Source organism: Aotus nancymaae, unplaced genomic scaffold (assembly GCF_030222135.1).
Source record: "Aotus nancymaae isolate 86718 unplaced genomic scaffold, 86718_ANA_hifiasm-v0.15.2.pri h1tg000008l, whole genome shotgun sequence".
Lineage (NCBI taxonomy): Eukaryota > Metazoa > Chordata > Mammalia > Primates > Aotidae > Aotus > Aotus nancymaae.
This window is the reverse complement of record NW_026988419.1, coordinates 6563727-6589963: the sequence shown is the minus strand read 5'-3', so window position 1 is coordinate 6589963 and position 26237 is coordinate 6563727. Positions and strand designations below refer to the sequence as shown.

Genomic DNA, 26237 nt, shown 5'->3' with positions numbered 1-26237 from the left:
GGAAGTCCTGGAAGAAATAGTGCCCTTAAAAATCAATATTCAGGCTGGGCACAGTGGCTCACGCCTGTAATCCCTGCACTTTGGGAGCCTGAGGTGGGTGGATCACAAGGTCAGGAGTTCGAGACCAGCCTGACCAACATGGTGAAACCCTGTCTCTACTAAAAATACAAAAATTAGCTGGGCGTGGTGGCATGTGCCTATAATCCCAGCTACTCAGAAGGCTGAGGCAGGAGAATCTCTTGAACCCAGGAGGTGGAGGTTGCGGTGAGCCGAGATTGCACCACTAAACTCCAGCCTGGGCAACAGAGCAAGACTCTGTCTCAAAAAAAAGAAAAAATTAATATTCAACACAGAGATTTTATATCAAATAGAGAATGTAATTTTAAAAATTACTTTTTGAATGGGTTTACTCAAAGCAAGGATTTAGAGAATCCATTTAAAATAACATTAAAATTAAAATATAATAACATTAATCTAATGACATTCAGGATCTTGATGGAAAAAATTACTAAATTCTACTGAGGGACATAAAAGAAATAAATAGAGGTTTGTGGATTGGAAGTCTCAATGTCTAAAAGATGTCAATCCTTCTCAAATAAATTAATAAATTAATTGCAATTTATTAAAAACACTAAGAGATGCAAATACTTTTCTTGTTTTGTTTTTAACTTGACAGATGCCCCTAAAATACATTTGACAATACAAAAGGTCGATAATATCATATACATATTTTAAGAGGCGTGAGGAGGAAAGTTTGCCATATCAGATTTTGGGACTAATTCTAAGGCCATGGTCATTAAAACAATGAGAAATTTTGTTGCTGAGAGAGGAATAGAGAGCCCAGAAAGGGAATCACAGAGATTTTGGAATTTGGTATATGGCAGAACCATTACAAATCAGAAGAAAATATTGACTATTCAGTGTTAGTACTGATATAACAGGTTATCCATATGAATAAAAATATACTAGCATCTTTCTTCACACCATACATCAAAGAAAGTTCCAGATAATTTTGAGATCTAAAAATGAAAAGCAAAGCTTGATATTTAAAGAAAATACAATGAATTATTTCTTTTTAACTTTTAGGTTCAGGGGTAGATGTGCAGGTTTGTTATAGGTAAACTCATGTCATGAGGGTTTGGTTAACAGGTTATTTCATCACCTGGGTGCTAAACTTAGTATCCAATAGTTATTTTTTCTGATCCCCTTCCTCCTCCCAGCTTCCACCCTCAAGCTGACTCCAGCATATGCTGTTCTCCTATTGTGTCCACATGTTCTCATAATTTAACTCCCACTTATAAGTTAGAAAATGAAGTATTTGGCTTTCTGTTCCTGCATTAGTTTGCTAAAGATAATCACCTCCAGCTCCATCCATGCCTCTGCACGACCTCATTTTTTATGGCTGCAAAGTATTCCATGATAGTAGGCTGGATAAAGAAATTCCTAAATGAATAAATTCTTTATCCAGTCTACCACTGATTGGCATTTAGATTGATTCCATGTCTTTGCTATAGTGAATAGTGCTGCAATGAACCTGTGTGTATGTATCTTTATGGTAGAATGATTTATATTCCTTTGGGTATATACCCAGTAATGGAATGGCTGGGTCAAATGGTCGTTTTGTTTTTAGCTCTTTGAGGAATCAACAGACTATTTTCCACAATGGTTGAACTAATTTACACTTCGATCAACAGTATATAAGCATTTCCTTACCTCTGCAACCTCGCCAGCATCTGTTGTTTTTTGACTTTTTAATAATAGCCATTCTGACTTGTGAGATAGTATCTCATTGCAATTTCTCTAATGATTAGTGATACTGAGCTTTTCTTCATATGTTTGTTGACTGCATGTATAACTTCTTTTGAAAAGTATCTGTTTATTTCCTTTGCTCACTTTTTACTGAGGTTGCTTTTTGCTTGTACACTTGTCCAAGTTCCTTATAGATGCTGGATATTAGACCTTTGTTAGACATATAATTTGCAAATAATTTCTTTCATTCTGTAGGTTTTCTGTTTACTCTGTTGATAGTTTCTTTGGCTGAATAGAAACTCTTTAGTTTAATTAGATCTCATTTGTCAATTGGCTTTTGTTGCAATTGCTTTTGGCATCTTTGGCATGAAATCTTTGCCCATGCTGATGTCCTGAATGGTATTGCCTAGATTTTCTTCTAGGGTACTTATAGTTTTGGGTTTTACATTTAAGTCTTCAATCCATCTTGAGTTGATTTTTGTATATGGTGTAAGGAAAGGGTCCAGTTTCAATCTTCTGCATGTGGCTAGCCAGTTGTCCCAGCACCGTTTATTGAATAGGGAGTCCTTTCTCCATTGCTTGTTTTTGTCACTTACAAAAGGTGAGCAGCATTATTTCTGGGCTCTCTATTCTGTTTCATTGGTCTATGTGTCTGTTTCTGTGCTAGGACCATTCTGTTTTGGTTACTGTAGCCTTATAATATAGTTTGAAGCTGGGTAACATGTTGCCTCCTGCTTCTTTCTTTTTGCTTAGGATTACCTTGGCTGTTCAGACTCTTTTTTGGTTCTATGTGAATTTTTAATTATTTTTTTCTAGTTCTGTAAAGAATGTCACTGGTAGTTTGGTAGGAATAGCACTGAATCTATAAATTCCTTTGGGCAGTATGGCCACTTTAATGATATTGATTTTTCCTATCCATGAACATAGGATGTTTTCCATTTGTTTGTGTCATCTCTGATTTCTTTGAGGAGTGTTTTGTAATTTTCATTGTAGAGCTCTTTCACCTCCCTGGTTAACTATATTCCTAAGTATTTTATTCTTTTTGTTGCCATCATGAATGGGATTGCATTCCTAACTTGGCTCTCAACTTGACTGTTGTTGGTGTATAGGAATGCTGCTGATTTTTGTTCATTGATTTTGTATTCTGAAGCTTTGCTGAAATTCTTTATCAGCTTAAGGAGCTTTGGGGCAGAGACCGTGGGGTTTTCTAGATGTAGGATTATGTCATCTACAAACAGGGATAGTTTGACTTCCTCCCTTTCTATTTGGATGCACTTTATTTATTTCTCTTGGCTGATTGCTCTGTCCAGAACTTGCAATACTATGTTGAATAGGAATGGTGAGAAAGAGCACCCTTGTCTTTTGCCAGTTTTGACGGGAATGCTTCCAGCTTTTGCCCATTCAGTATAATATTGGCTATGGGTTTATCATAGATGGCTCTTATTATTTTGAGATATGTTTCTTCAATACCTAGTTTATTGAGAGTTTTTAACATGAAAGGATGTTGAATTTTATCAATAGCCTTTTCTGTATGTATTGGGATAATCATGTGGTTTTTGTCTTTAGTTTTGTTTATGTGATGAATCTCATTTATTGATTTCCATGTGTTGAACCAACCTTTTATCCCAGGGATAAAGCCTACTTGATCATAGTGGATAAGCTTTTTGATGTGCTGTGGGATTTGGTTTGCAGCATTTTGTTGAGCATTTCTGCATCTGTGTTCACCAGGATAAATTATTTCTTAGAATAGAAAAATCCAAACAATAAAATAAACTATGAATTAAATTGAAAATACTTCAAATGAAAGAGAAGAAAACATCTTCACATAAAAACATGCTGAAAATTGGCTGGGCACAGTGGCTCACACCTGTAATCCCAGCACTTTGGGAAGCTGAGGTGGGCAGATCACCTGAGGTCAGGAGTTCAAGACCAGCCTGACTAACATTTTAAAACCCCATTTATTTTAAAAACACAAAAAATTAGCCAGGCATGGTGGTGCATACCTATAATCCCAGCCACTTGGGAGGCTGAGGCAGGAGAATCACTTGAACCTGAGTGGGGAGGTTGCAGTGAGCCGAGATCGTGCCATTGCACTCCAGCCTGGCCAACAAGAGCAAAACTCCATCTCAAAAAACCCAAAAACCAACAACAACAACAACAACAACAACAACAAAATGCTAAAAATAAAGATTAAAATAAACTCTAGGCTGAAGAACAAATTAATTTTAAAAAGAAATCAACGTAATAGAAAAATGACTGAAGAATATGAACTGAGGAGTTATAGAAGACAAAAATCAACACGAAAAGATGCTCAACCTCAGTAGTAATCAGAAAAGCACAGAAAAACCACAATGTGGTTTTAATTTTACACCTACCTGATTATCAAAATGTTCAAGTCTGACAATACCTAATACTGGTGAGAATGTCAAACCTTTGGAATTCTCATACTTTGCTAGGTGGGAGTGTAAATTGCTATACCCAATTCTGGGAGCAATTAAGCAATGAATGTCTGGCTAGGTCAAAGATATGCATTCTCCCATGTAATCATTTATATCAATATTGGGTGATAGAACCCTATTCTATTCATTGAATTATAAATCTGTTACTGTCATTATTTTGATACTCAAGTTGTCCCAAGTTTTGCCATTGGTACCACCTTCAAGCTGGTCTGTGGTTTTTAAAAATATCTCCATAATTTTTGAAGTACTAACTTATATTCTGGCATAAGATGTTCAAGGTCCCATTTCACCCTTTTCCTGTTCCAGATCTGGAATCAGCCTGTTCTCCAAGGATTCTGGTTTCTTTTATTGGATAATGATATTTAGAATCCAAGATCTGGGTACTAACTGCACTCATTGCTAAGATTTTTTTTTTCTGCACCTATAGTCAGTTCTTCTAAAACACAACCTATGTGCTCCTAAAAATCATGAGACAATACAAAATTGTGCAATAAAATCAAAGGACTTATGGCTAAAATAGAGCTTTGGGAACAGCACTCAAAAAACTTCATCAGTGACTCATTAAAGACAAGATGGAGAACTTAATAAAAAGCGTGCACAGTTACAGGATATACAGATATCCTGTAATAAATGTGGCACTTTACCTGAAGTTTGCTTATGGAAGTGGGCATAAGAAGGGTTGCAGCTTTTGTTATTGTCGAGTGATAGGAAGGGAATGGTATCTGAAATGAAACAGAAAGTTGTAACTGCATGTGTGGATGGGTTTCACTCAGCACATTGGTGAACAGGTAGCTAGCAGGTAGTTGAAGTATGCATGTGTGCATTTTAGCTGGGTGCAGTTTTCTGTATCTACTTGGTATTTCTCTTGGACAAAATTGCATACAAGCAGGTGCAAAATTTGCATTATGCTCCAGTTTTTGCCCAATGCATCAACCCTCCTTGGAACATATTTACATTTCCAAAAACAAGTGTTATAGCAGAACTGACTGTATTATATATTAGAAACTGTGCTAGGCTTTGGGAATTAAATAATTGATACCCCATATGTTTTCTACTTGGCCGTCTGTTTTAGGGGTTTTCATAATAAATTCTTATGATTTGCTTTTGTGTCTTATTTGATGGACCTTACATGCTTCTTTAGGGCTGGTTTCATCTCTCATTCATCTTACTCTCCCAAGTGCTACACAGTGTCTGAAATGTATTACAACAGACAGTTATTAAACTTTTGATAAATGGATGCCAGTAAGGACAAGGTATGGTTCCTCCTTTCAAAAAACTACAGTCTGGAATTGTTCTTTTCAATATGGCAGCCACTCACAATGTAGGCTAATTAAGTTTAAATTAATTGAAAATAAGTAAAGTAAAAAATTGTGTTCTTCAGCTTCATTAGTTACATTTTAAATACTCAATAGACACATGTGGAAGTGGCTACCATATCGGTCAGCTCAGAATAGAATATTTCTATCTTCTCAGAAAGTCCTACTGGGCAGCTCTGGTCCAGATCCAAGTGGATGAAGAATTATAGCTCCCTTATTAATCGGGTCATTATCAGAAGACCTGGTGATACCCCACCTCCTGCCCCCCAAAAAGAAACAACGATATTACATTTAGGAATATATAATTGAAAATATTTGAGACTGAAGGTCTTCTGAAAAATCAGAATTTTAAAAAGGTACATCCATGTAATCAAGTCTAAGGTATTCAACAAAGAAGTAAATGGGATCTTAAAAAAGTGAAATTCTCCCAAAGACACAACAAGGAAGACTTATTTACCAAGTCTCAAGCCTCCCAGACTCATGTTTTACAAAGTAGACTGAAGAAGAATAACCGAAGTGGTAGGAGAAAAACAAGGAATTTTGTCTCATAAAAGTCAAGAGATGAGAATGTGTTAAGAAAGGGAGATTTGTCTATTACATAGCCTACGGAGTTATCTTGTAACATTGCCAAAGAGCATATTGTGGACTCTGCCACAACGGAGGTCACTGGGGATTTGAGTTAGAGCATTTCTTATGCAGGGGTTGTCTAGGGAGAAGTGGGGAAGTTTTGGCGAAGATTCTTATTTTTTATAGTAAGTGAACAAACAACGATCCCCAATTTCGTTTTTAAGTAGTGCAGATGGGTGGACATAAAATTCTGGAAGAAAATTACAAAGTGAAGAATGGTTATTTCCATAAGGTATGATTATGGATAATTTTTTTCTTCATATTTCTGTGTATTTTTCAGATTTTCTACAATAAGCATGTATAACTTTAATAATAGAAAATTATCACTAATTATACCTAAATAGAATTATAGGTAATATTTTGCTTCTTCGTATTTTTTATATTTTAAAAGACATGCCAACAATTTTATTATGTATAATCTTAAAAATTATTTATTTTTTTTAAGAGAAAGAGTCTTGCTATGTTGCCCAGCTTGGCCTTAAACTCCTGGGCTAAAGGGATTCTCCAATTCAGCCTTTCGAATAGCTGGGACTACAGCTCCACTGTGCCTGTTTTTTTGTGTATAATCTTTTTTTTTTTTTTTTTTGAGATGGAATCACACTCTGTTGCCCAGGCTGGAGTGCAGTGGTGTGATCTTGGCTTACTGAAACCTCCACCTTCCGGGTTCAAGCCATTTTCCTGCCTCAGACTCCCGAGTAGCTGGGACTGCAGGCCTGTGCCACCACGCCAGGCTGATTTTTGTATTTTTAGTAGAGACAGGGTTTTACCATGTTGGCCAGGCTGATCTCCAACTCCTAACCTCAAGTGATCTGCCTGCCTTGGCCTCCCAAAGTGCTGGGATTACAGGCGTGAGCCACCGCACCCAGTGAAACTGGATTGTTGAGGGCATTTTAACGCCATACTAGTGAGTCTGAATTGTTGAGTAGGAATGAAATGTTGAAGAATATAGAGCAGCACAAAGTAGCTTTTAAAATACAGAAGGACAAAAATTTCATAAAATTGTGTTAAGCCATCATTATACCATATACTGACCATGTGTAAGGATTTATACTTCTTGAGTATAAATCACGAAGTATAACCATGACAAATAGTCAATAATAGGGACTATTTTAAAGTAGTTTGTTTCCTCAAAGACCAAAATTTTCCAAGTCCCTGCTCTAGCAGTCTTCAAAGTATGATCTAAGGACCTCTGGGGCCCTGAGCTTATTAAGATACTCCTCCTTTTTCCAGCTGCAAATCTGTGTCACGCTGGATTTTTACTCCAACCAAAACACTGTAGGATAATAGATTCATTGCAGAAGGAGAATGAGAATCCGGCTGTCTTTGATCAAATCAGACATTAAAGAGTTTGGCAAAAATATAAAATAATGGCCACTGTCCTCATGAATTCTTTTTTATTTAGGAAAATACAGTTACTTTTTCCCCAAAATGTATTATGTATGTGATCATGTAATGGGCTTATATTGTTCTTTTAAAATGAATTAATAAACTTTTTAAAAGTCTCAGTGTTAATTTAGAATGCAATAAATATCTATAGATATAAGCCATATAACAAGGACAATTTGGAGTTCTCACTACTTTTTAGGAGCATAGGGGTCACGAGAGTAATTAAGTTTGAGAACCGCTGCTCTACCCTTTCTCTTCTCTTTGGTCAATGTGTGAATGTGCTTTTCTAAATCCACCATCAAAATCTGAACCTGGGACATCCCAGGACTTCACACCTGAGAAGTAAATGAAAGCCTTGCTTTCCAGACTGAAAGAAGTTCAGGGCGGGGTGTGGGGCTCCGCGTACTTCCCCTTCCATTTGGAGAGTCACAGAGCACGTGACAAAGGCAAGCCACCGAGAAGAACAGAGTCAAAAAGCCTGTTTGGCTTTATTTAAATTCATTATTTCTCACAAATAGTCAAATGTGTAGTGCCTTTTAATGTCCTGTGGAACGAGGCTTCTGATATACACGTTTTGGGCATTTTGGGAAGCCTGACACTGATTCATCCGCTTCTTCCTGAGTTCTGAGCAACATTGCAAGGTCAGATGAGGGTGTCTTTGGAGACAGTGGAGCTTCCTGGGGCCTATGGACCCTTACCTGTGGTTGGCTTATTGCCAGCTCTGTCGTTAAGGTGGGACCTACAAAATGTGACTTGTGTGAGAAGAATTAATTAGGAGGCAGAAACCTGAGGACTAGAAGGTACTGAAGCTGGATCTGAGATCTGTGGGCTTCCCTAGTGAGGCCAATCTTGGTAATTCCCTAAAGGAGCTCACTGTGTGTGCTGAGGGCATCTCCCAGGTAGAAGAATCAGACATAGCCACTAACCTACATGCAGGTGGCCTCTTTGAATTCCAGACCAGTGATAGAAAACAGCAAATATTGGGAACTTCCTTTATGTTAGCTTCTGTGTTCTCCTTCTCCTACTGAAGTAAACCTTAGGAATTTTTTCTGGAGAGATGTCAAGGGAAATATGTGATTCCCCTGGGAAAATATTGATAAGCAAGAAACCATCAATGACAGATGTATCCCTCTGGCTCATCTATTCCAGGACTGGTTGCATCTGAAAATAGGGATAGGTCCTTGGCTGAATATTCCCACTGGATGGAACAGAGGCTAATTTAGCTGAACTGAAGATAAGTGACTTAATGAGATGAAAGGTGCCTAATAGGGACATACACAGGAGGTTTCCCTGTGGAAATGGAAATAAACAATAACAAGGAAGTGGTCATGTGTCTTCCCTCTCCGCTCCCCAGAGTTGGTACATAAAGCTTCCCCCAGCAGGAGGAGGCATCAGACCTCCTCACCTCTCCTGAGTCCTTCCTCCTCTCTTCACCTAAATCCTCTCTACTGACACCATGGGTTGCTGTGGTTGTGGTGGCTGCGGTGGTGGCTGTGGTGGTGGCTGTGGTGGTGGCTGCGGTGGTGGCTGCGGTGGTTGTGGTGGTGGCTGTGGTGGCTGTGGCAGCTGCACCACCTGCAGGTGCTACCGGGTGGGCTGCTGCTCCAGCTGCTGCCCCTGCTGCCGCGGCTGCTGTGGGGGCTGCTGTAGCACACCCGTGATCTGCTGCTGCCGCCGCACCTGCAGCTCGTGTGGCTGCAGCTGTGGGAAGGGCTGTTGTCAACAGAAGGGATGCTGCCAGCAAAAGTGCTGCTGCCAGAAGCAATGCTGCTGCTAGGCTGCCAGCCTGGCTCTGCCCCTGCCCAGGAGCTCTGGGAGCCCTTGCTGTCTCCCGCTGGTAAGGCTCTGCTTAACCCCATTCTGTCTAATCCTTTTTCTAACCGATCTGTCACCAGCAGATCCCCTTGCCTTGTGCTTCATGGGCCTTGTGCTTTGTCCTTCTGGGATCTTCCTTTGCCCGAACTCTGCACAAACTTGCCAGGACCACACAGTGTGAAACAAACGGTCAACCAAGCAGCTGACGATAACTGGCTAAAGTCAGAGCCAACCAGGAACCTTAGCAGTTTATTATTTCGTAATGTTCAATCTTTCCTAAATAGTCCCGAGGTTCACCATTTTCCTGTTCATTGCCTGTGTGCAGTCTTTTCCATTTCTTTTGTCTGTTTGCTCTTTAAAATTTCCTAATAAAATGACTTGGTGCGTAACAAAAATCTCTTCATTAGTCATATTTTTAAAATCAATTCCTTCATCAGCTCATCTGCCCCGTGCACTGAGTCCAATTCTGGCTCTGACACTCTTGCACCCTCCTGAAGCTGGCCATCGACCCAGCCCCTGAACCTGTAGCTGTTTATCAGGGAGGCACACAGCCCCCTGTGCTGCTGCCCTGAAGTCATGTCTTACCTGTGGGGTCTGTGTACTCGGACTCTCCCAAAGATTTTCTAGGGTGGGATGAGGGTGATGTGAATTGATGGTGGTGATAAGTCTCCATTTCTTCTTGAAATGCATCTAAGAGGCCAGGTGTGATGGCTCATGTCTGTAGTCCCAGCACTTTGGGAGGACGAGATGGGTGGATCCCTTGAGGCCAGTTGTTGGAGACCAGCCTGGGCAATATAAAAGACCTCATCTCTGCAAAAAAACAAAATGTTAGCCTGGCATGGTGATGTGCTCCTATAGTCTCAGCTACATGGGAGGCTAAGGCAGGAGGATCACTTGATCTCAGGAGGTTGAGGCTGCAGTGAGCCATGATAACATCACTGCACTCCAGCCTGGGTGACAGAGTGAGACACTATATATAAAAAAAAATTATCTAGGAAATGAAAAATCAGCCCCAAAGGAACGGGGAATGCATGTAGCCTCTACCTTGCTGTACTGAGTGGTTTCTGAAAAGACTGTAAAGTATTTGCCAGGACAAGGAGCTTGAGCACTGTGGGGGTGGGGAGGTTCCATGTAGCTCATGTCCTTGCTGGTGTCCTTGGCATGGCCTCCTACTGCTGTGTGTCTCTTCTCTCTTCTGCTGATTTCATGCATTAAACTGACCAGGCAAACCCTGAGAGCAGTGAGACCTGCTGGTCTTCAGTTGCTGACTTGGTGGGTTAATCCAACCCAGTGGGCAGGAGTGGGAGCCCCACATTGATATTGGGTCCAAGGTCTGGTTTCCAAAGTCCAACTCCACCAGCAATGCAGCAGAGGGGACCTCTCGTTCCATCTGTTTTCTGCTCCCATGTCCATTCAGAAAAGAAGGGGTAATGGTGAGTTCCCTTGCAATCCTTCTACACACATGGCTACTTCTATTTCTCATAATAACCCCAGATGTGAGCTGTGTTAGACCTATTTCACAGATGAAGAGACTGAGTCTAGAACAGTTTAAAAACTCGTCCCAAAAAACACAAGTAGTCCTGATATTTTTTTTTGTTTTTTGGAGACAAAGTCTTGCTTTGTATTCCAGGTTGGAGTGCAGTGGTGTGATCTTGGCTCACTGCAACCTCCACCTCTGGGGTTCAAGTGATTCTCATGCCTCAGCCTCCCAAGTAGCTGGGACTACAGGCATGTGCCTCCACATCTGGCTGATTTTTCGTGCACTATATCTGGCTAATTTTTCATATTTTTAGTAGAGATGGGGTTTCACCATGTTGGCCAGGCTGGTCTCAAGCAATCTGCCTGCCTTGGGCTCCCAAAGGGCTGGGATTACAGGTGTGAGCTGCCACTCCCAACCAAGTAGTACTGATTCAATCCCAGGTTTCTCTTACACCGACCCATGATCCTCTTTCTATACTGTACTGATTCTTGAAGTTTAGAACCATTTCCTTTTCCTGTTGCCTCATTTCCTGTCACGTTCATGCACACACGTGCCGTCACGTGCTGTTCCTTACCGTGTCAGATGGTCCTTGGCTCTTGCTTCCTGGGTAGGAGCCTGCACTCTGGCCAGTTCCTTTTTGACCCTGCTTAGAGATATTTCTGGGCTGCATAGAGGCACGCTCTCTGCTTACAAATTGACAGCTACTTTATCAACTCATTACTGATGAAATGCAAATGTCTACCGATGCTTAACACAGGAAGGAGACGTACTTTCTGACAGACATCTCCAGAAGTTCCTGAAGCTGCTGTGTTGATTCTGGGTTCCACAATAGATTGTGTAGGACACACTCCTGAGATGGCAAGACTTTAGCTATTTTGCAAATATTATTACTTATGCTTCTTGAATATACTCAAGAACTTTTAGCAGTGGTATGGTATCAGCTTAAATCCCATCTTCCCTATTAACCTTCCACTACCTCTGTCTTCCCCAGGGAAGCTATGCACTTGAGTTTTTGGTGCCACCTTAAATTCTTCATCCCAGGCAAGTGCCTCATTTACTTCCTCCTAGTCCAAGCCCTGAGAAAAACTCTTATATGGATCCAAATATTCCCTGCCCATCCCACCATTGTTTTTTCTATGCAGATCTAAATAAATATTCTACCTGGAATCATGACACGTGTTGGGAAGAGTGACTATAGACCCTCCTTGACTTACAGTGGGGTTACCTCTTAATAAATCCATTGTAAGTTGGAAAATGTAAGTCAAAAATGCACTAAAGACATTTAACCTACTAAGCATCATAGTTTAGCCTAGCCTACCCTAAATGTGCTCCAAACACTTAACAGCAGCCTACAGTTGGGCAAAATCATCCAACACAAAGCCTATTTTGTAACAGACTGAATGTCTCATGTCACTTCCTGAATGCTGTGCTAAAAGTGAAAAACAGAATCGTTGCATGGGTACTGGAAGTATGGTTTCTACTAAACATGTATCACTGAGGCTGGGTGCGGTGGCTCATGCCTGTAGCCTCTAGCACTTTGGGAGGCCAAGGCAAGTGGATCACTTGAGGCCGAGAGTTCGAGGCCAGCCTGGCCAACATGATGAAACCCTGTCTCTACTAAAACTACAAAAATTAGCCAGAAATCGCTTGAACCTGGGAGGTAGAGGTTGCAGTGAGCCAAGACCATGCCATGGCACTCTAGCTTGGGCAATAGAGCAAGACTCCGTCTCAAAAAACAAACAAGCAAACAAAAAACAAAAAACCAAAAAAAAAACCAAAAAAAAAAAACACACGTATCACTGTCACACCATCATAAAGTCAAAAAATCTTAAGCCAAAACAGTGTAAGCTGGTGACTGTCTGTCCTTCAAATGGTTGTTCCCAGACCACAACTAGGCATCAGTAGTCATAAAGATCTGTAAATAAATAAGAAAGTTGGGGCCAGTCATGGTGGCTCATGCCTATAATCCCAGCATTTTGGGAGGCTGAGGCAAGAGAATCACTTGAGTTCAGGAGTTCAAGACCCACCTGGGTAATATAAAGATATCTTTACAAATAATAAAAAATTAATCAGGTATAGTAGTGCACGCCTGTAGTCCCAACTAGTTGGAGGCTGAGGCAGGAGAATTGCTTGAGCCCAGGAAGTTGAGGCTATAGTGAGTTGTGATCACACCACAGTGGTCAGCATAAATAAATAAGAAAGTCATTCTAACACTGGTTATGGCAGCGAAACAGACTCTGCTTAGGAGGGAGGTCGGCTACAATAGCTTAGAGACACGTAATGCTCAAAGCGGGAGAAAGGACAACTCACCAAACTCGCATTGCATTGCAGCTACCCACAGTGTATTGGGCCCAAGGCAATTTGCTTGCATTCAGAATCTTATTTTGCCTAAACATTCTTCGTGATCTAGACTACGGTTTGGCAATTTTTTTCTGTGAAGTATCAGATGTAAATATTTTCAGCTTTGCAGGCCACATGATTTGTTGCAACTTGTCAACTCAACCATTCTACGTTTAAAACAGCCACTGATGGCACTGAAAGGTGTAAGTGGCTGTGTTCCAAGAAATCACTGTGTACAAAAGCAGGTGTCAGGCCAAGAGTGGGCGTTAGTTTGTTGACCCCTGATCTGGCATTGAACTGTGAAGAGAAGTGCAATGTTGCACAGTAGTTAAGAGAGCTGGCTCCGAGATCAACCTGCCTGGGCTTATTTTCCAACTCTCCAATTTTCCTTATGGACAATGGTTTGGTGTTTTTTTTTCCATCTGTAAAATGAGGGTATTAACAGTATATGCTTTGCAAAGTTATTTCAAGAATTACATCAAACGATACATGTAAAATACTTAGCATTGTGCCTGCAACATTGTAAGAGCTCAAAAATATTTCTACAGAGAACCAGAAAGGTATAAGCATTATGGAAGTACTCCTAATATAGATTTGATTTTCTTAGCAACTGGAGGAACGCATTCCTTGTGTTCCAATGTATTGGTAGACCCTGATCTTGGCAGGAACACGTGGGGCACCAGATCTCTTTCAGGGAATGCGCTCTCCTCTCATTCCTCAGGGTTCGGCTCAGATCTCATCTCCCTCCATAGACAGAGCCTTCGACTGCTCTCCCACGGTCCCCTCACATATCTCTAACAGAACTTTTTGACATTGCACTAAGAACATCTGCTCAGTTTGCCCTCAGCCTATGAAATGTCCAAAGCACAGGAGCAGAAGCCCCTTCTCAGTCACCTTTGTAGATCCTCCCTCTCACTCCCAGCCACGCCCAGAACAACACCTGGTAAAGAGGTGTGCAGCACGGTGTGATGGTTCTGTCGGCAAAGAATAACAGGGCACATGTTCAGTTTGTGTTTCTGTTGTTGACTGTAATCACTTTGGGGAACTATCTTTATTGTATTCATTAGTGTAATATATTATGATGAACAAGAATTTCAAGAAGACTGTTTGCATTTGAGAATTTTTAATGGGGATGAAGTTCTCTAAAGCCATCTAGCTGACCCATCTATAGGTTTTCTTCTTTACTTTGATCCTACAAGGTACTGTCAGATGTAACTTCCTGAAATGCCATTTTTACTGTGCTATATATTTCATTTGCAGAAGAAACATTGAAGTCTTCACAGCCTAAAGTTCATAACTACTCTCAAATTTTATTTCCAGCTTAAATATCTACTAACTCCATTGAATAAAGTTTCCACTGTAGGTAAATTGCTTTCCTTTCTGTTTTCTGAGTAAGTCTTCTATTTTCCCTTACAATGTGTAGCCTACCTTAAAATAGTAATAATGACTAAAACATTTATTGAGTGCTTACTATGTTCCAAGCCCTATTCTATGTGTTTTATATGTGTTACCACATTTAGGTTTCATAATAACCCTATGATATAGATATTATTTTTCCATCAGGGAAATCAGGTAAAGAAGATCAGATGACATCTTTCTAGAGGCAGGGCATCAGTTTACACAGGATGATCCCAGACTGCACCGCACCACACCCTCCACCCTCTGCTTCTCCTTCCTCTCCACCTATTCAAGTCCAGTTTTCCATTCAAAAAGGCTCTGCCTTCTTCATAAAACCTCCCTTTCTTTACTATCCGATTGGAAGTAACTTGTCTTCCCTTGTAAGTCAGTATTCACCAGGAACTACTTTGAGACAACACTTATTGGGCTATTAGTTAAATCTTTTTTTCCTTACTTTCCTCAATCATTTCTTCTCCATTTATTTATTTATTCGAGATGGAGTTTCACTCTTGTTGCCCAGGCTGGAGTGCGACGGTGCAATCTCAGCTCACTGCAACCTCTGCCTCCCAAGTTCAAGTGATTCTCCTGCCTCAGCCTCCGATTAGCTAATTTTTTGTAGTTTTAGTAAAGAGGGGTATTCACCCTGTTGGCCACACTGGTCTTGAACTCCTGACCTCAGGTGATCCAACTGCCTTGGCCTCCCAAAGTGCTGGGATTACATGCATGAGTCACTGTGCCCAGCCATCATCTCTCTTATTACTTTGAAATAATTTAGACATATTTATCTTTATATCACCTGTATTGCCTTGCACATTGCAAGGGTTTAGCAAATGCTTGTTGATTCAGTTTGATTTTGCTCAAATGTTTATCTTTCACAATAGGATTACAAGCAGGAAGTTAATGAATAGATGCGCTGAATAGCATCTTCTATTTAGGATAGAGGTTATATTTAACTGGCATGCTTATACACTTCAGCCATGCTTTATATAGAAACTTATGCTACTGACTAACAGGTCACACATTTGAATCGCTTGTGGTTTCCAATGACCTGGATTTTACAGGTTGGCTGATTGGGGGTTGGGACCGCTGTCTATGCCCATGGAGCCAAGCTGCGCTGACTGCCTGTATGGAGGTGAATCTCAGTGCAGATACACCAGAGTTCTAGTCGTTGCCCAATATCATTATTTTTTCTAGTTTTGGTTTAAAAGTTCAAGAAAAGTAAAGAACCTATTAGATGGTATTTGCAATCTCTGTAGGAGTCTAGTCTAACCTTTGGGTAATTATTCTTTGGGTAGTCTTTGGGATTCCTCTTACAATGGAAGGAAGTATTTTAGTATTGTGGTAGTGAGCAATATATCCATGCAACAAACCTGCATATGAACCCCTGCATCTAAAATTAAAAATTAAAATTAAAATTAAAAATATATACATGGGGCTGAGACAGGAGAACTGCTTGAACCTGGGAGGTGGAAGTTGCAGTGAGCCGAGATTGCACCACTGCTCTCCAGCCTGGGCAACGAGAGTGAAACTATATATACATATATATATAGTGGTCCAGGATTCACCAAGATGTTGGAGTGCCCAGAGTCCAGATTTCCTCAACCTCTGTCTACCTTTTCTCAACTGAACCCTTCCTTTCCATCATCTCTTATACTCTGTGAAGTGTCCTTAATGGACATACTTTTGCCAAATCCACTGATGTCTGTTTTTTCCTCTAGGGCAGTGTATCAGTCGTACGGAGCCCCTCTTTCCTTTCCTATAAGAAGGAAGGAGAAGCAGATTCCTTTTTTTTTTTAAATAAGCGTGCTGTCCCACTACTTCACTTACAACATATAGAACAAAGTACACAGTTAGTGTTCAAGATACAAACAAGTAATTCCGTTTTGTCTAGAGACAAGAAATTTTCATTGTTGTTAATCCATTCGATATCAGTCCAATCAAGAGCAGAGCTTCTGAATGGCAATTTCCACATGACTGTGATACCTGTCGATACCTCATTCCTTATCTGAATACTTGGTTTGAAAGATGACTTTCAGGGTGGGGAAACCTAATGAAACAATTCTCCCTACTTGACTTGTAGTAAATACACTTTGGAGCACATTCACTGCATGTAGAAATTTACGTTTTGATCTAATTGTGTGGAGGATTGGCAGGAAAACAGCGAGCAGTTGCAAGTAGGTGTGTCCCGACTACTCCTCATATTTCCGTGTCTCCAATCTTTACTGAAGCCCTGTCCTGTGATAGACAGTCCCTGTCAGAGTCCTTCCAATTCCTTTTCTCCCAGAGACACTCAGGCTTGATTTATTTTTCCCCATACATCTAAGAAAGTTGATCTGTAGGGTTCTTGTTGCAGGTGCTTTTATTGGAATTTCTTTTCATGCATTTCTCACCAGACTGGGAGCTTGTGGCTTCATCTTGTTAGGTTCTCACAGTGCCCTGCAGAACCACTTTCTCCTAAGAGAAGGACAATCCAACAGCTATTGGTTAAATTGAGTACACTGCTCCCTGCAAGTTTATATGATGGGAAAGTATTATGGTGCATTAAAGTAGAAGTTCATGGGCCTCCTTAAGTAAAAACAGACAAATCCTGGAGATTAGAGAGTTGGAAAGGAATGTATACTAGAAGACGTGCTTGTTCAATGTGTGTTTTTACAAGATAGTTATTGAAGCAATTTAATGGTTCTGTCTTTAATCTGGAATATTGAAAAAAGTTACTAAACATTTACAGGAAATCATTACATTCCAAAATTTTTGGGGAAAATATCAACCAAAAACTGACTATTTTACACAGGGGCCCGTCCTTGAACCATGGTACCTGAAGCCAACTAAGTGCAGGCAGGACGTAGAGGGCTGTACAATGGAACCACAGTGCTGAACCACTTCAGTATCTTTCTGGTTTGAAAAGTAGTACACAGTTGCATTCTCAAAAAAATCATCTTTAAGACTTCTTGCACATTAACTAAAAATTAATCTGAAGAAAGTCCAGTGTTAAAGATCCAGCTCATATGGCTGGGTATGGTGGTTCACGTCTGTAATCCTAGCACTTTGGGAGGCCAAGGTGGGTGGATTGTCTGAGTTCAGGAGATCAAGACAAGCCTGGGCAACAAGGTGAAACCCCATTTCTACTAAAGCACAAAAAATTAGCCGGGCGTGGTGGTGCACACTGATAGTCCCAGCTACTTGGGAGGCTGAGGCACGAGAATTGATTGAACGTGGGAGGCAGAGATTGCAGTGAGCCAAGAGTGAGCCAAGATCACACCACTGCACACCAGCTTGGGTGACAGAGAGAGACTCTATCTCCAAAAAAAAAAAAAAAAAAAATCCAGATTATAATATTATTCCAAGGTGTATTTTTCAGAATCAGTAGGAAACATGAATAGATAAATGAGATTTATTATGGGAATTGGCTCATGTGATTATGGATGCCAAGATCGTGGGACCCCATGATCTGCTCTCTGCCAGGAAAGCCAGTGGTGCAATTCAGTCCAAGTCAGAAGGCCTGAGAACAAGGGCAGCCCATGGTGTAAGTACCAATCAGAGTCTGACTGAGATTTGAGAGGTAGGGTGCTGATGTCTGAGAGCAGGAGCTGGATGTTCGAGCTTAAGAGGAGGGAGAGAGAATTCCCCTCACTTTATCTGTTTGTTGTATTTGGTCCCTCAATGGGCTGGATGATCCCTGTCTTAGTCCATTTTTGTGTTGCTATAACAGAATACTTGAGACTGGGTAATTTATAAAGAACAGAAATTTATTCTCTTACAGTTCTGGAGGCTGGGAAGTCCAAGATTAAAGCACTGGCATCTGGTGAGGCCTTTCTGCAACTTCTCATGGTAGAAGGCAAAAGGGCAAGACAGAGATAGACTATGTGTCCTCACCTGGCAGAAGAGCAGAAGAGGGTGAACTCACTCTCACAGGCCTTTTTTTTTTTTTTTGAGATGGAGTCTTGCTCTGTTGCCCAGGGTGGAGTACGGTGGTGCGATCTTGGCTCACTGCAACCTCTGCCTCCCGGGCTCAAGCAATTCTCCTGTCTCAGCCTTCAGAGTAGCTGGGATTACAGGTGCCCACCACCACGCCCAGCTAATTTTTGTATTTTTAGTAGATACAGGGTTTCACCATGTTGGCCAGGCTGGTCTCAAACTCCTGACCTAAAGTGATCTGCCCACCTCGGCCTCCCAAAGTGCTGAGATTACAGGTGTGAGCTACCACACACAGCCTCACAGGCCTTTTTTTATAGTGGTATTAGTTCATTGATGAGGGCAGGGTCCTCACGACCTAAACACCTCCCATTAAGCCCCACCTTCCAACACTATTGCATTGAGATTGTTTCCAACACGTGACTTTTGGTGAACACATTTAGACCATAGCAAAGCCTACCCATGTTGGTGAAGGTGGTCTTCTTTACTCAGTCCACTGATTCAAATGCTAATCTCTTCTAGAAACACCCTCACAGACAAATCCACAAATATCTACCAGCTATCTGGACATCCCTTAACCCAGTCAAGTTGACACATAAAATTTACCTTCATGCAGGGGACCCAGAGTTCCTCCAACTCTGGGTCCTGCAGGGAGCTGAGAGGACACTTGGGTTCTCCTTGTCTTGTTCTCCTTGGTGAGGCCTGGGGTGACCGATAAGAGCACTGTATCCTGAGAACAGACATGCAGGATTAGAACATATAGATTTCCTTGATGGCCTTCACAATTCCATTTTTCATTTTCATCTTTCTTTTGACAGAATGGAGTAGTCTGCATAGGGATGGCCAATTGAAACTAATCATTTCAAGTAGGCATTCCATGAGGTACTGGTCCATGATCAACCAGGCACCAGGTGGCTGCCAGAAGCATGCCTTCAGCATCATCCTCCTTCCTTAACAGGCTGATAACAGCCTCTTTGAGTTTGGCAAGTAACTTGGAAATGTCTGCTCAGGATGTGCTTTTATCATCTGTACAACACGAAGGATGCTGTGTCGTAACCCTTGATAATGCAGGATCCCCTCTTCTCTGAATCAGAGAGTTCTGACTCAGGTTACAGGACTAGCAAACACCTGAGGAGCTCTGCCTAGGGAGGACAAAATAACATAACCTGAGATCACTCTTTCCTTTTAAATATAGAGAGTCCTCTCCTCCATCTAAAGGAATGTTTTGTGAATTAATAAATAGTTACAAATAATGTAGGAATGAAAAAATCTTTGTTCTGGGCTGGGAGAAATGTACCATAGCTGAGGGAAATTGCAATCCCACTCTGACTTCTACAATCACCAAAAAAAGAAAAGGGTTTTTCAGTTAGGTGTTTGCTGTTCTGTATATTATAGATGGCTTTAGAAAACAAGTAAAAGCTAAATTTAGCAAGTTTTTGAAGTCAGAAGGATCCAATAAGGAAGCGTACAAAAGGCCATGTGAGATTCTGCTTTGGATATTTGCATAAACAACAGGGAAGTGGCACTGAGTCTTATAGGTCAATGCTCTCCCCCAGAGTTAGTATTTAAGGACCCCCAGGAGAAAGAGGCATCATATCTCCCTCACCTCTCCTGAGTCCTCTTCTCACTTCACCTGAAACCTCTCTACTGACACCATGGGTTGCTGTGGCTGTGGTGGCTGCGGTGGTGGCTGTGGTGGTTGTGGTGGCTGCGGTGGCGGCTGCGGCGGCGGCTGTGGTGGTGGCTGCGGTGGCGGCTGCGGCGGCTGTGGTGGTTGTGGTGGTGGCTGTGGCAGCTGCACCACCTGCAGGTGCTACCGGGTGGGCTGCTGCTCCAGCTGCTGCCCCTGCTGCCGCGGCTGCTGTGGGGGCTGCTGTAGCACACCCGTGATCTGCTGCTGCCGCCGCACCTGCAGCTCATGTGGCTGTGGCTGTGGGAAGGGCTGTTGCCAGCAGAAAGGATGCTGTCAGCAAAAGTGCTGCTGCCAGAAGCAATGCTGCTGCTAGGTGGGCCCCCGGCCTCTGTCCTGTGGCAAGATATGCTGGAGACTTTCCTTCACCCCATTCAGCTGCCTTACCTGTCCTCTGGGTATTCTTGCACTTATGCTCTTGTGTAACTTTGCTGCTGAATTCTGGGTTCTTCTATTTTCTGCTTCAGGTGTTTCCAGCCTTCCTGTATGAAAAGTTTCCTCTCTAATATCAAGCAGCCAACCACAGACATGAGGACAGCCTACCTCTCCAGGAAGAGTCCACATCACTGAGCTCAGTCAAAGAGGATCATGATTCCCAACAGGTTTTTGACGTATATGATCATTTTATCCCCATTTGTGTGCCTTTCTCTGCTGCTTTTCTATCTCGTATTCTTATTTGTCAATAGCTACTTTCTAAATTTCCTAATAAAATAAAAATTTATCATTAAAGGTGTATCTTTATATTTATTTTGGTTTGAACATATCTCACATCCTAGAAAATCTTAATCTCTCTGAGAGTCTTTGGTGGATAGGCAGTGATAGTGGAGCAAGTCGAAGACCTTGAGAGAAGCTTCCTGTCTCTACTGTTTGTGGCCTCCAGTTACCAAACAGAATATTTGAAAGTCTGGATTCTCTCTCTAGTTTGTATTCAATTTTGAGATGGCAGGTTCCTTTAAAAATAGACAAGCTGGGCTGGGCTCAGTGGCTCACACCTGTAATCCCAGTACTTTGGGAGGCCGAGGAGGGCAGATCACTTGAGGTTGGGAGTTCCAGACCAGCCTGGCCAACATGGCAAAAACCCATCTCTACTAAAAATACAAAATTAGCTGGGCATGGTGTATGCCTGTAATTCCAGCTACTCGGGAGGCTGAGGCAGGAGAGTCGCTTGAACCCGTGAGACGGAGGTTGCAGTGAGCCAAGATCACAACATTGCACTCCAACCCAGGCAACAAGAGTGAAACTCCATCTCGATAAATAAATAAATGGACGAATGCACGTTTAAGGGAGTGAGACCAGTTCAGAGAGGGAGCACACCGTGCTGTGGACTGTCTTTGAATGGGATGCACTGTGCACAAAGAATTATAATCCTAAGCAAATTGTGGTACTTGCCATGGTGTCACTGTCAGAGGTGGGAAGCTAGTTCCCCTGAAACCATCTAGAATGGCTTCAGAGCACTGGATCTTGTGGCTTCTTGTTCCCTGTGGGCTTTTCATTCCATGCTCCCTCCCGCACACGTGGCCTGTTTAGGGCAGTGTTGGAGAGAGTTTCAGGCTGAAGCTTGTGTAGCTGCGTGGCTAGGCCCCAGCCCCCGAGGCGAAGGTCATCCCGCATGTCAGTACGGCAAGTTTCCTCATCCCTGGGTCCCAAGGCCCTAGTTTCTCCCTGCTAGTATTCTCACTCGGTTTGCAAATTCCTGTAAGTCCTACCTATAAATTCCCCGACAGTGGTCAGGTGCCATGGCTCACGCCTGTAATCCCAGCACTTTGGGAGACCAAGGTGGGTGGATCACCTGAGGTCAGGAGTTAGTCTGACCAACATGGAGAAACCCCGTCTCTACTAAAAATACAAAAATAGCTGGGCATGGTGGAGCATGCCTGTAATCCCAGCTACTTGGGAGACTGACGCAGGAGAATCGCTTGAACCCGTGAGGCGGAGGTTGCGGTGAGGCGAGACGTGCCATTGTACTCCAGTCTGGCCAACAAGAGCAACCATCTCAAAAAAAAAAAAAAAGAAAGAAAGAAAGAAAGAAAATTCCTTTACCTACAGTAAGGAGCAGTTGACTACATTTGTGCTAATTATTCTGACACCTGAACCAAGACTCAAATTCACAACTGGATTACAGGGAGGTACCTACAGCCACTCCTCTACTGAGGTGAGATGCAGACAGATGCCCCTGTGCACTGCATTGTAAGTTTCACGCATCCCTCTCAGGTGAGCCCTTAGCATGGTACGTTTAGCCCCTGCCGCAGGTTCCCCTCCCTGCCCTCCCCTGACTGAGACCTAGTAACATTCAGATGCCCTGATGGATGCCCCTGCACCTCTTGCTCGTATATTCCACCCTGGCCCCCGTGAGCGAGCCCGTGGGTCCTCTCTCCCTGTCTGCCTGGCTGAGACCACTCCCCCAGTGCTGCTTCCCACGTGACTCTCCTCTTGGCATGCAGTGACGTCATCTCTTTAGGACCTGCGAGTGGAATACACTGTTTTCCTGAACCTCTCTTTTGTCTCTTCTTTTTTTATTTTTATTTTTTATCTTTTTATTTTGAGATGGAGCCTCACTCTGTTGCCCAGGCTGGAGTGCAATGGTGCAATCTCAGCTCACTGCAACCTCTGCCTCCCAGGTTCAAGCAATTCTCCTGCCTCAGCTTCTCAAGTAGCTGGAACTACAGGCACATGCCACCATGCCCAGCTAATTTTTGTATATATATGTTTTAGTAGAGTTGGGGTTTCACCACATTGGTCAGGCTGGTCTTGAACTCCTGATCTCAGGTGATCCACCCACCTTGGCCTTGCAAAGTGCTGGGATTACAGGTATGAGTCACTGTGCCCAGCCTTCTTTGTCTCTTCTTGTGGCCATGCCTGATGGACCATCTGACTATCTCATAGTATATGTGTGTGTGTGTATATATATATAAACACACACACACACACACACACACACACAATCACAAACCACATACCAGGCCACCTGGGTTCTTTTTTCACAAATCGATGTCAACACGAGTAACGACACCCAGTAAATCCTGGCAGACAGCCATGTCTTCTATTTACGCCGACTGAAAACAAATTCACATTTTCAGTGAGTGGGACAAGAGGGGCAAATGCCTAAAAAGTGTTGGATCTTGGTGGCTGGAAAAGCCACATGTCCCAGAATTCTGCCCATTGGATTGGTCAACATTATGTGTGGGGAAAGCGACTTGAGGGGTCCTCAGTGAGGAAAAGCGAATGTCCCTTGCCTTAGCCTAAGACATGAACTGGTGCTTCTCGCCTGAGCCTACTCTTCCAGCTGAGAACAATCACAAGGGAGGGGGCAGTTCTACAGGTGAAGCCTGGGAGGGAGAATGAGTGAGAGGATGGGGCCCCAGAGGTAAAGCCTAAAGGCTGAGAGTAACTAACGGGCTTTGGGTAGCCTGAGGGTACCAGAGGTTCAGGGCTATTGGAGCTGGAACAAGAAATAGAAGCAGAGCCAGGTGAGTGCCCAAAACCACCTTGTCAGCTTCGACTTTGAGGTCTCATCTTACACCCACTCCGAACCCTCTTTTCTGAATTTCAAGGTGGAAGGAAAACTGTCTTTCTGTGACAGCGTCTTCCCCTCTTTGGAAATCTTGCTTGATGTGGTTATTCGACTCATGTTTCCTTTGGTTATAACGTTCATTTGGTCAGTTCAATCTGTTTTAGCTTCTATCCAGAGTCCAGCTCTGCTTAGATAGAGTAAGAAGGAAACACCCTGAATGGCCGTTGTGAGGCTGGTGCAAGATTGAGCTTCACCTGGAGACCCACCCAAGGAGCTTGGCTTCCCTCGGTCCCTGCCCCACTGCTCACCCAAGTTGGGATTCCCCACTCTCTGCCTTATTTCCCGCTCACTTTGCTGCTAAACCAGACACAATAAATCAAGACTCTGGAGTCTACACAGCAAAGGATCGGGGATCTCTATGGAAAAATGAGCAGAAGGTGTGTTCGGGAACATTTTTTATTGTGTATGGGATGCTCTCAGTAGGATGTATGATTGTTTTGATTCTAATGCTGATATTCTCACATTACAACTGAAAGGTAATTTTGTAGTTTGAAGTGGGTGATACCACAGACTTCCATGATACCTGACAGGGCTAAGAGCCAGATTTCATCATTGCTCAAACGTGATCAGGCTTCTAAATGATTGTATGACCATTTGGAGTCTGAACAGGTATTTATGACTCCAGACTTCTGTTTCTAAGACTCTATCCAGAGAGATTTGGGGAAAGTTTTGGTTTATGATAATGAAGTGTCAGGCTGAGGATGTGCCCCCAGTCCCTTCCTTCTTTACAAACCCACAATGGATTAATCATCCATAAATCTATGAGTTATCGTAAACAATTTATATTGTTTTTTATTCTTTGATTTATCTTTTGAGATAAAACTCATTTTTCCCCATGGACAGACAGTTTAGAGACTGGAAAGAACAAAAAAGACAGCTCTTTGAGAATGATTTGGTATAATTTATTAAGATGGGTGTTGCTTTGTGTATTCAAATATACCCAGGCAGTGGTAAAAACAGCACATAAATGAAGGCAACCTTAGAGGCATTTCAAGAAGGTCTAACGTTAACTGTCTTGACTCCATTTTGTTGAGGTCATGACTTGAATTGTAATCCACATAGAAGGTTGCATGGTTATTACCCCTGTTGGTGATGATTAAATGCAGGCAGAATCCCAAAAACTATAGAAATGTGAAATACTCACGGGCAGGTGACAGGTTCAGGTCATGCTTGTGTCCTATTAGTCAATGGCAGACAGATGGTGAAAGCTTACCTACAGCAGTGACCTGCAGCAGCTGCCAGAGGCTGGCCGCCTCGCCTAGCAGCAGCATTGCTTCTGACAGCAGCACTTTTGCTGGCAGCATCCCTTCTGCTGGCAACAGCCCTTCCCACAGCCGCAGCCACACGAGCTGCAGGTGCGGCGGCAGCAGCAGATCACGGGCGTGCTACAGCAGCCCCCACAGCAGCCGCGGCAGCAGGGGCAGCAGCTGGAGCAGCAGCCCACCCGGTAGCACCTGCAGGTGGTGCAGCTGCCACAGCCACCACCACAGCCACCACCGCAGCCACCACCACAGCCACCACCACAGCCACCACCGCAGCCACCACAACCACAGCAACCCATGGTGTCAGTAGAGAGGTCTCAGATGAAGTGAGGAGGGAGGACTCAGGAGAAGGCGAGGAGCTCTGATGCCTCCTTCTGCTGGGGGAGGCCCTTATATACCAACACTGGGGAGAGGAGAGGGAAGACACATGACCACTTCCTTGTCATTTGACTTGATGTACATAGAAGAATCTCTCCATCTCATATTGGCTATCCTTTCAGACATCTTTGTTTTTACTACATTTTTGGTTTTATTTTTTTTTTTTTCATAAGACTATAAGTTTAAAAGGCCTAAAGTTTCCAGGGAAGCATTCTGAGAGCTGGAGTGTGGTGATGTAATTCTTGGTCTGGTTCACGGTAACCATAGTAATGACAGCCTTCTCCTTCTTCCTAAGAGGTCGGGGAATAAGCGCCATGGGCACAGGTCCATGAGTTGTTGGTGGGGCTTACAAACCCCACACAGCACCAGGCAGCCCCTGGACTGAACAATCTGAGCGCTTCTCAGCAATAGGCATAGTGATATGGAAGGCACAGTCCTTGACTTCAAAGGGCTTGCAATAGTGAGTAACACTGCAAGCTGGGAGGTGAAATGGCGACAGATGCAAAGGTCACTGCCAAAGTCAGAGGCCATCATCCCATTTATTAACCAGTGAAGGCTCTGGGGCTGCCTTCTCTCCTCATTTGAAGCACATCATTGTGATTTGTCTTCTGTGCACCAGGTCTTAGTGGTTATTTCAAAAGCAGAAATCAATCATCTCAGGAGTCTGCATTCTGGTGATGTAATTCTTGGTCTGGTTCATGTAACCTCTGCCTCCCAGGTTCAAGTGATTCTCCTGCCTCAGCCTCCCTAGTAGCAGGGATTATGGGCATGTGTCACCATGCCTGGCTAATTTTTGTATTTTCAGTAGAGAGAGTTTCACCATGTTGGCCAGGCTGGTCTTGAACTCCTAAGTT

At 42.8% G+C, this 26237-nt stretch overlaps 3 protein-coding genes across 3 annotated transcripts; 2 read left to right on the top strand and 1 right to left on the bottom strand.

Annotated features, from left to right (window-relative positions):
* Window positions 1-8993: 8993 nt before the first annotated feature.
* On the top strand, window positions 8994-9314 carry LOC135273604 (small cysteine and glycine repeat-containing protein 8-like). The gene has a single exon (XM_064372804.1). It carries the CDS (start codon window positions 8994-8996, stop codon window positions 9312-9314), a length of 321 nt encoding a protein of 106 aa, XP_064228874.1.
* A 10823-nt stretch (window positions 9315-20137) lies between these two features.
* LOC135273603 (small cysteine and glycine repeat-containing protein 8) lies at window positions 20138-20488 on the top strand. The gene has a single exon (XM_064372803.1). The coding sequence runs from the start codon at window positions 20138-20140 to the stop codon at window positions 20486-20488; it is 351 nt and encodes a 116-aa protein (XP_064228873.1).
* Window positions 20489-25001: 4513 nt separating this feature from the next.
* LOC135273602 (small cysteine and glycine repeat-containing protein 9) lies at window positions 25002-25304 on the bottom strand. Its single transcript, XM_064372802.1, has one exon. The coding sequence runs from the start codon at window positions 25302-25304 to the stop codon at window positions 25002-25004; it is 303 nt and encodes a 100-aa protein (XP_064228872.1).
* Between the last annotated feature and the right edge of the window lie 933 nt (window positions 25305-26237).

What these genes read in the sequence shown, in the direction of transcription:
- LOC135273602 (XM_064372802.1), bottom strand. Translation starts at nt 25,304, where the DNA reads ATGGGTTGCTGTGGTTGTGGTGGCTGCGGTGGTGGCTGTGGTGGTGGC.
- LOC135273604 (XM_064372804.1), top strand. Translation starts at nt 8,994, where the DNA reads ATGGGTTGCTGTGGTTGTGGTGGCTGCGGTGGTGGCTGTGGTGGTGGC.
- LOC135273603 (XM_064372803.1), top strand. Translation starts at nt 20,138, where the DNA reads ATGGGTTGCTGTGGCTGTGGTGGCTGCGGTGGTGGCTGTGGTGGTTGT.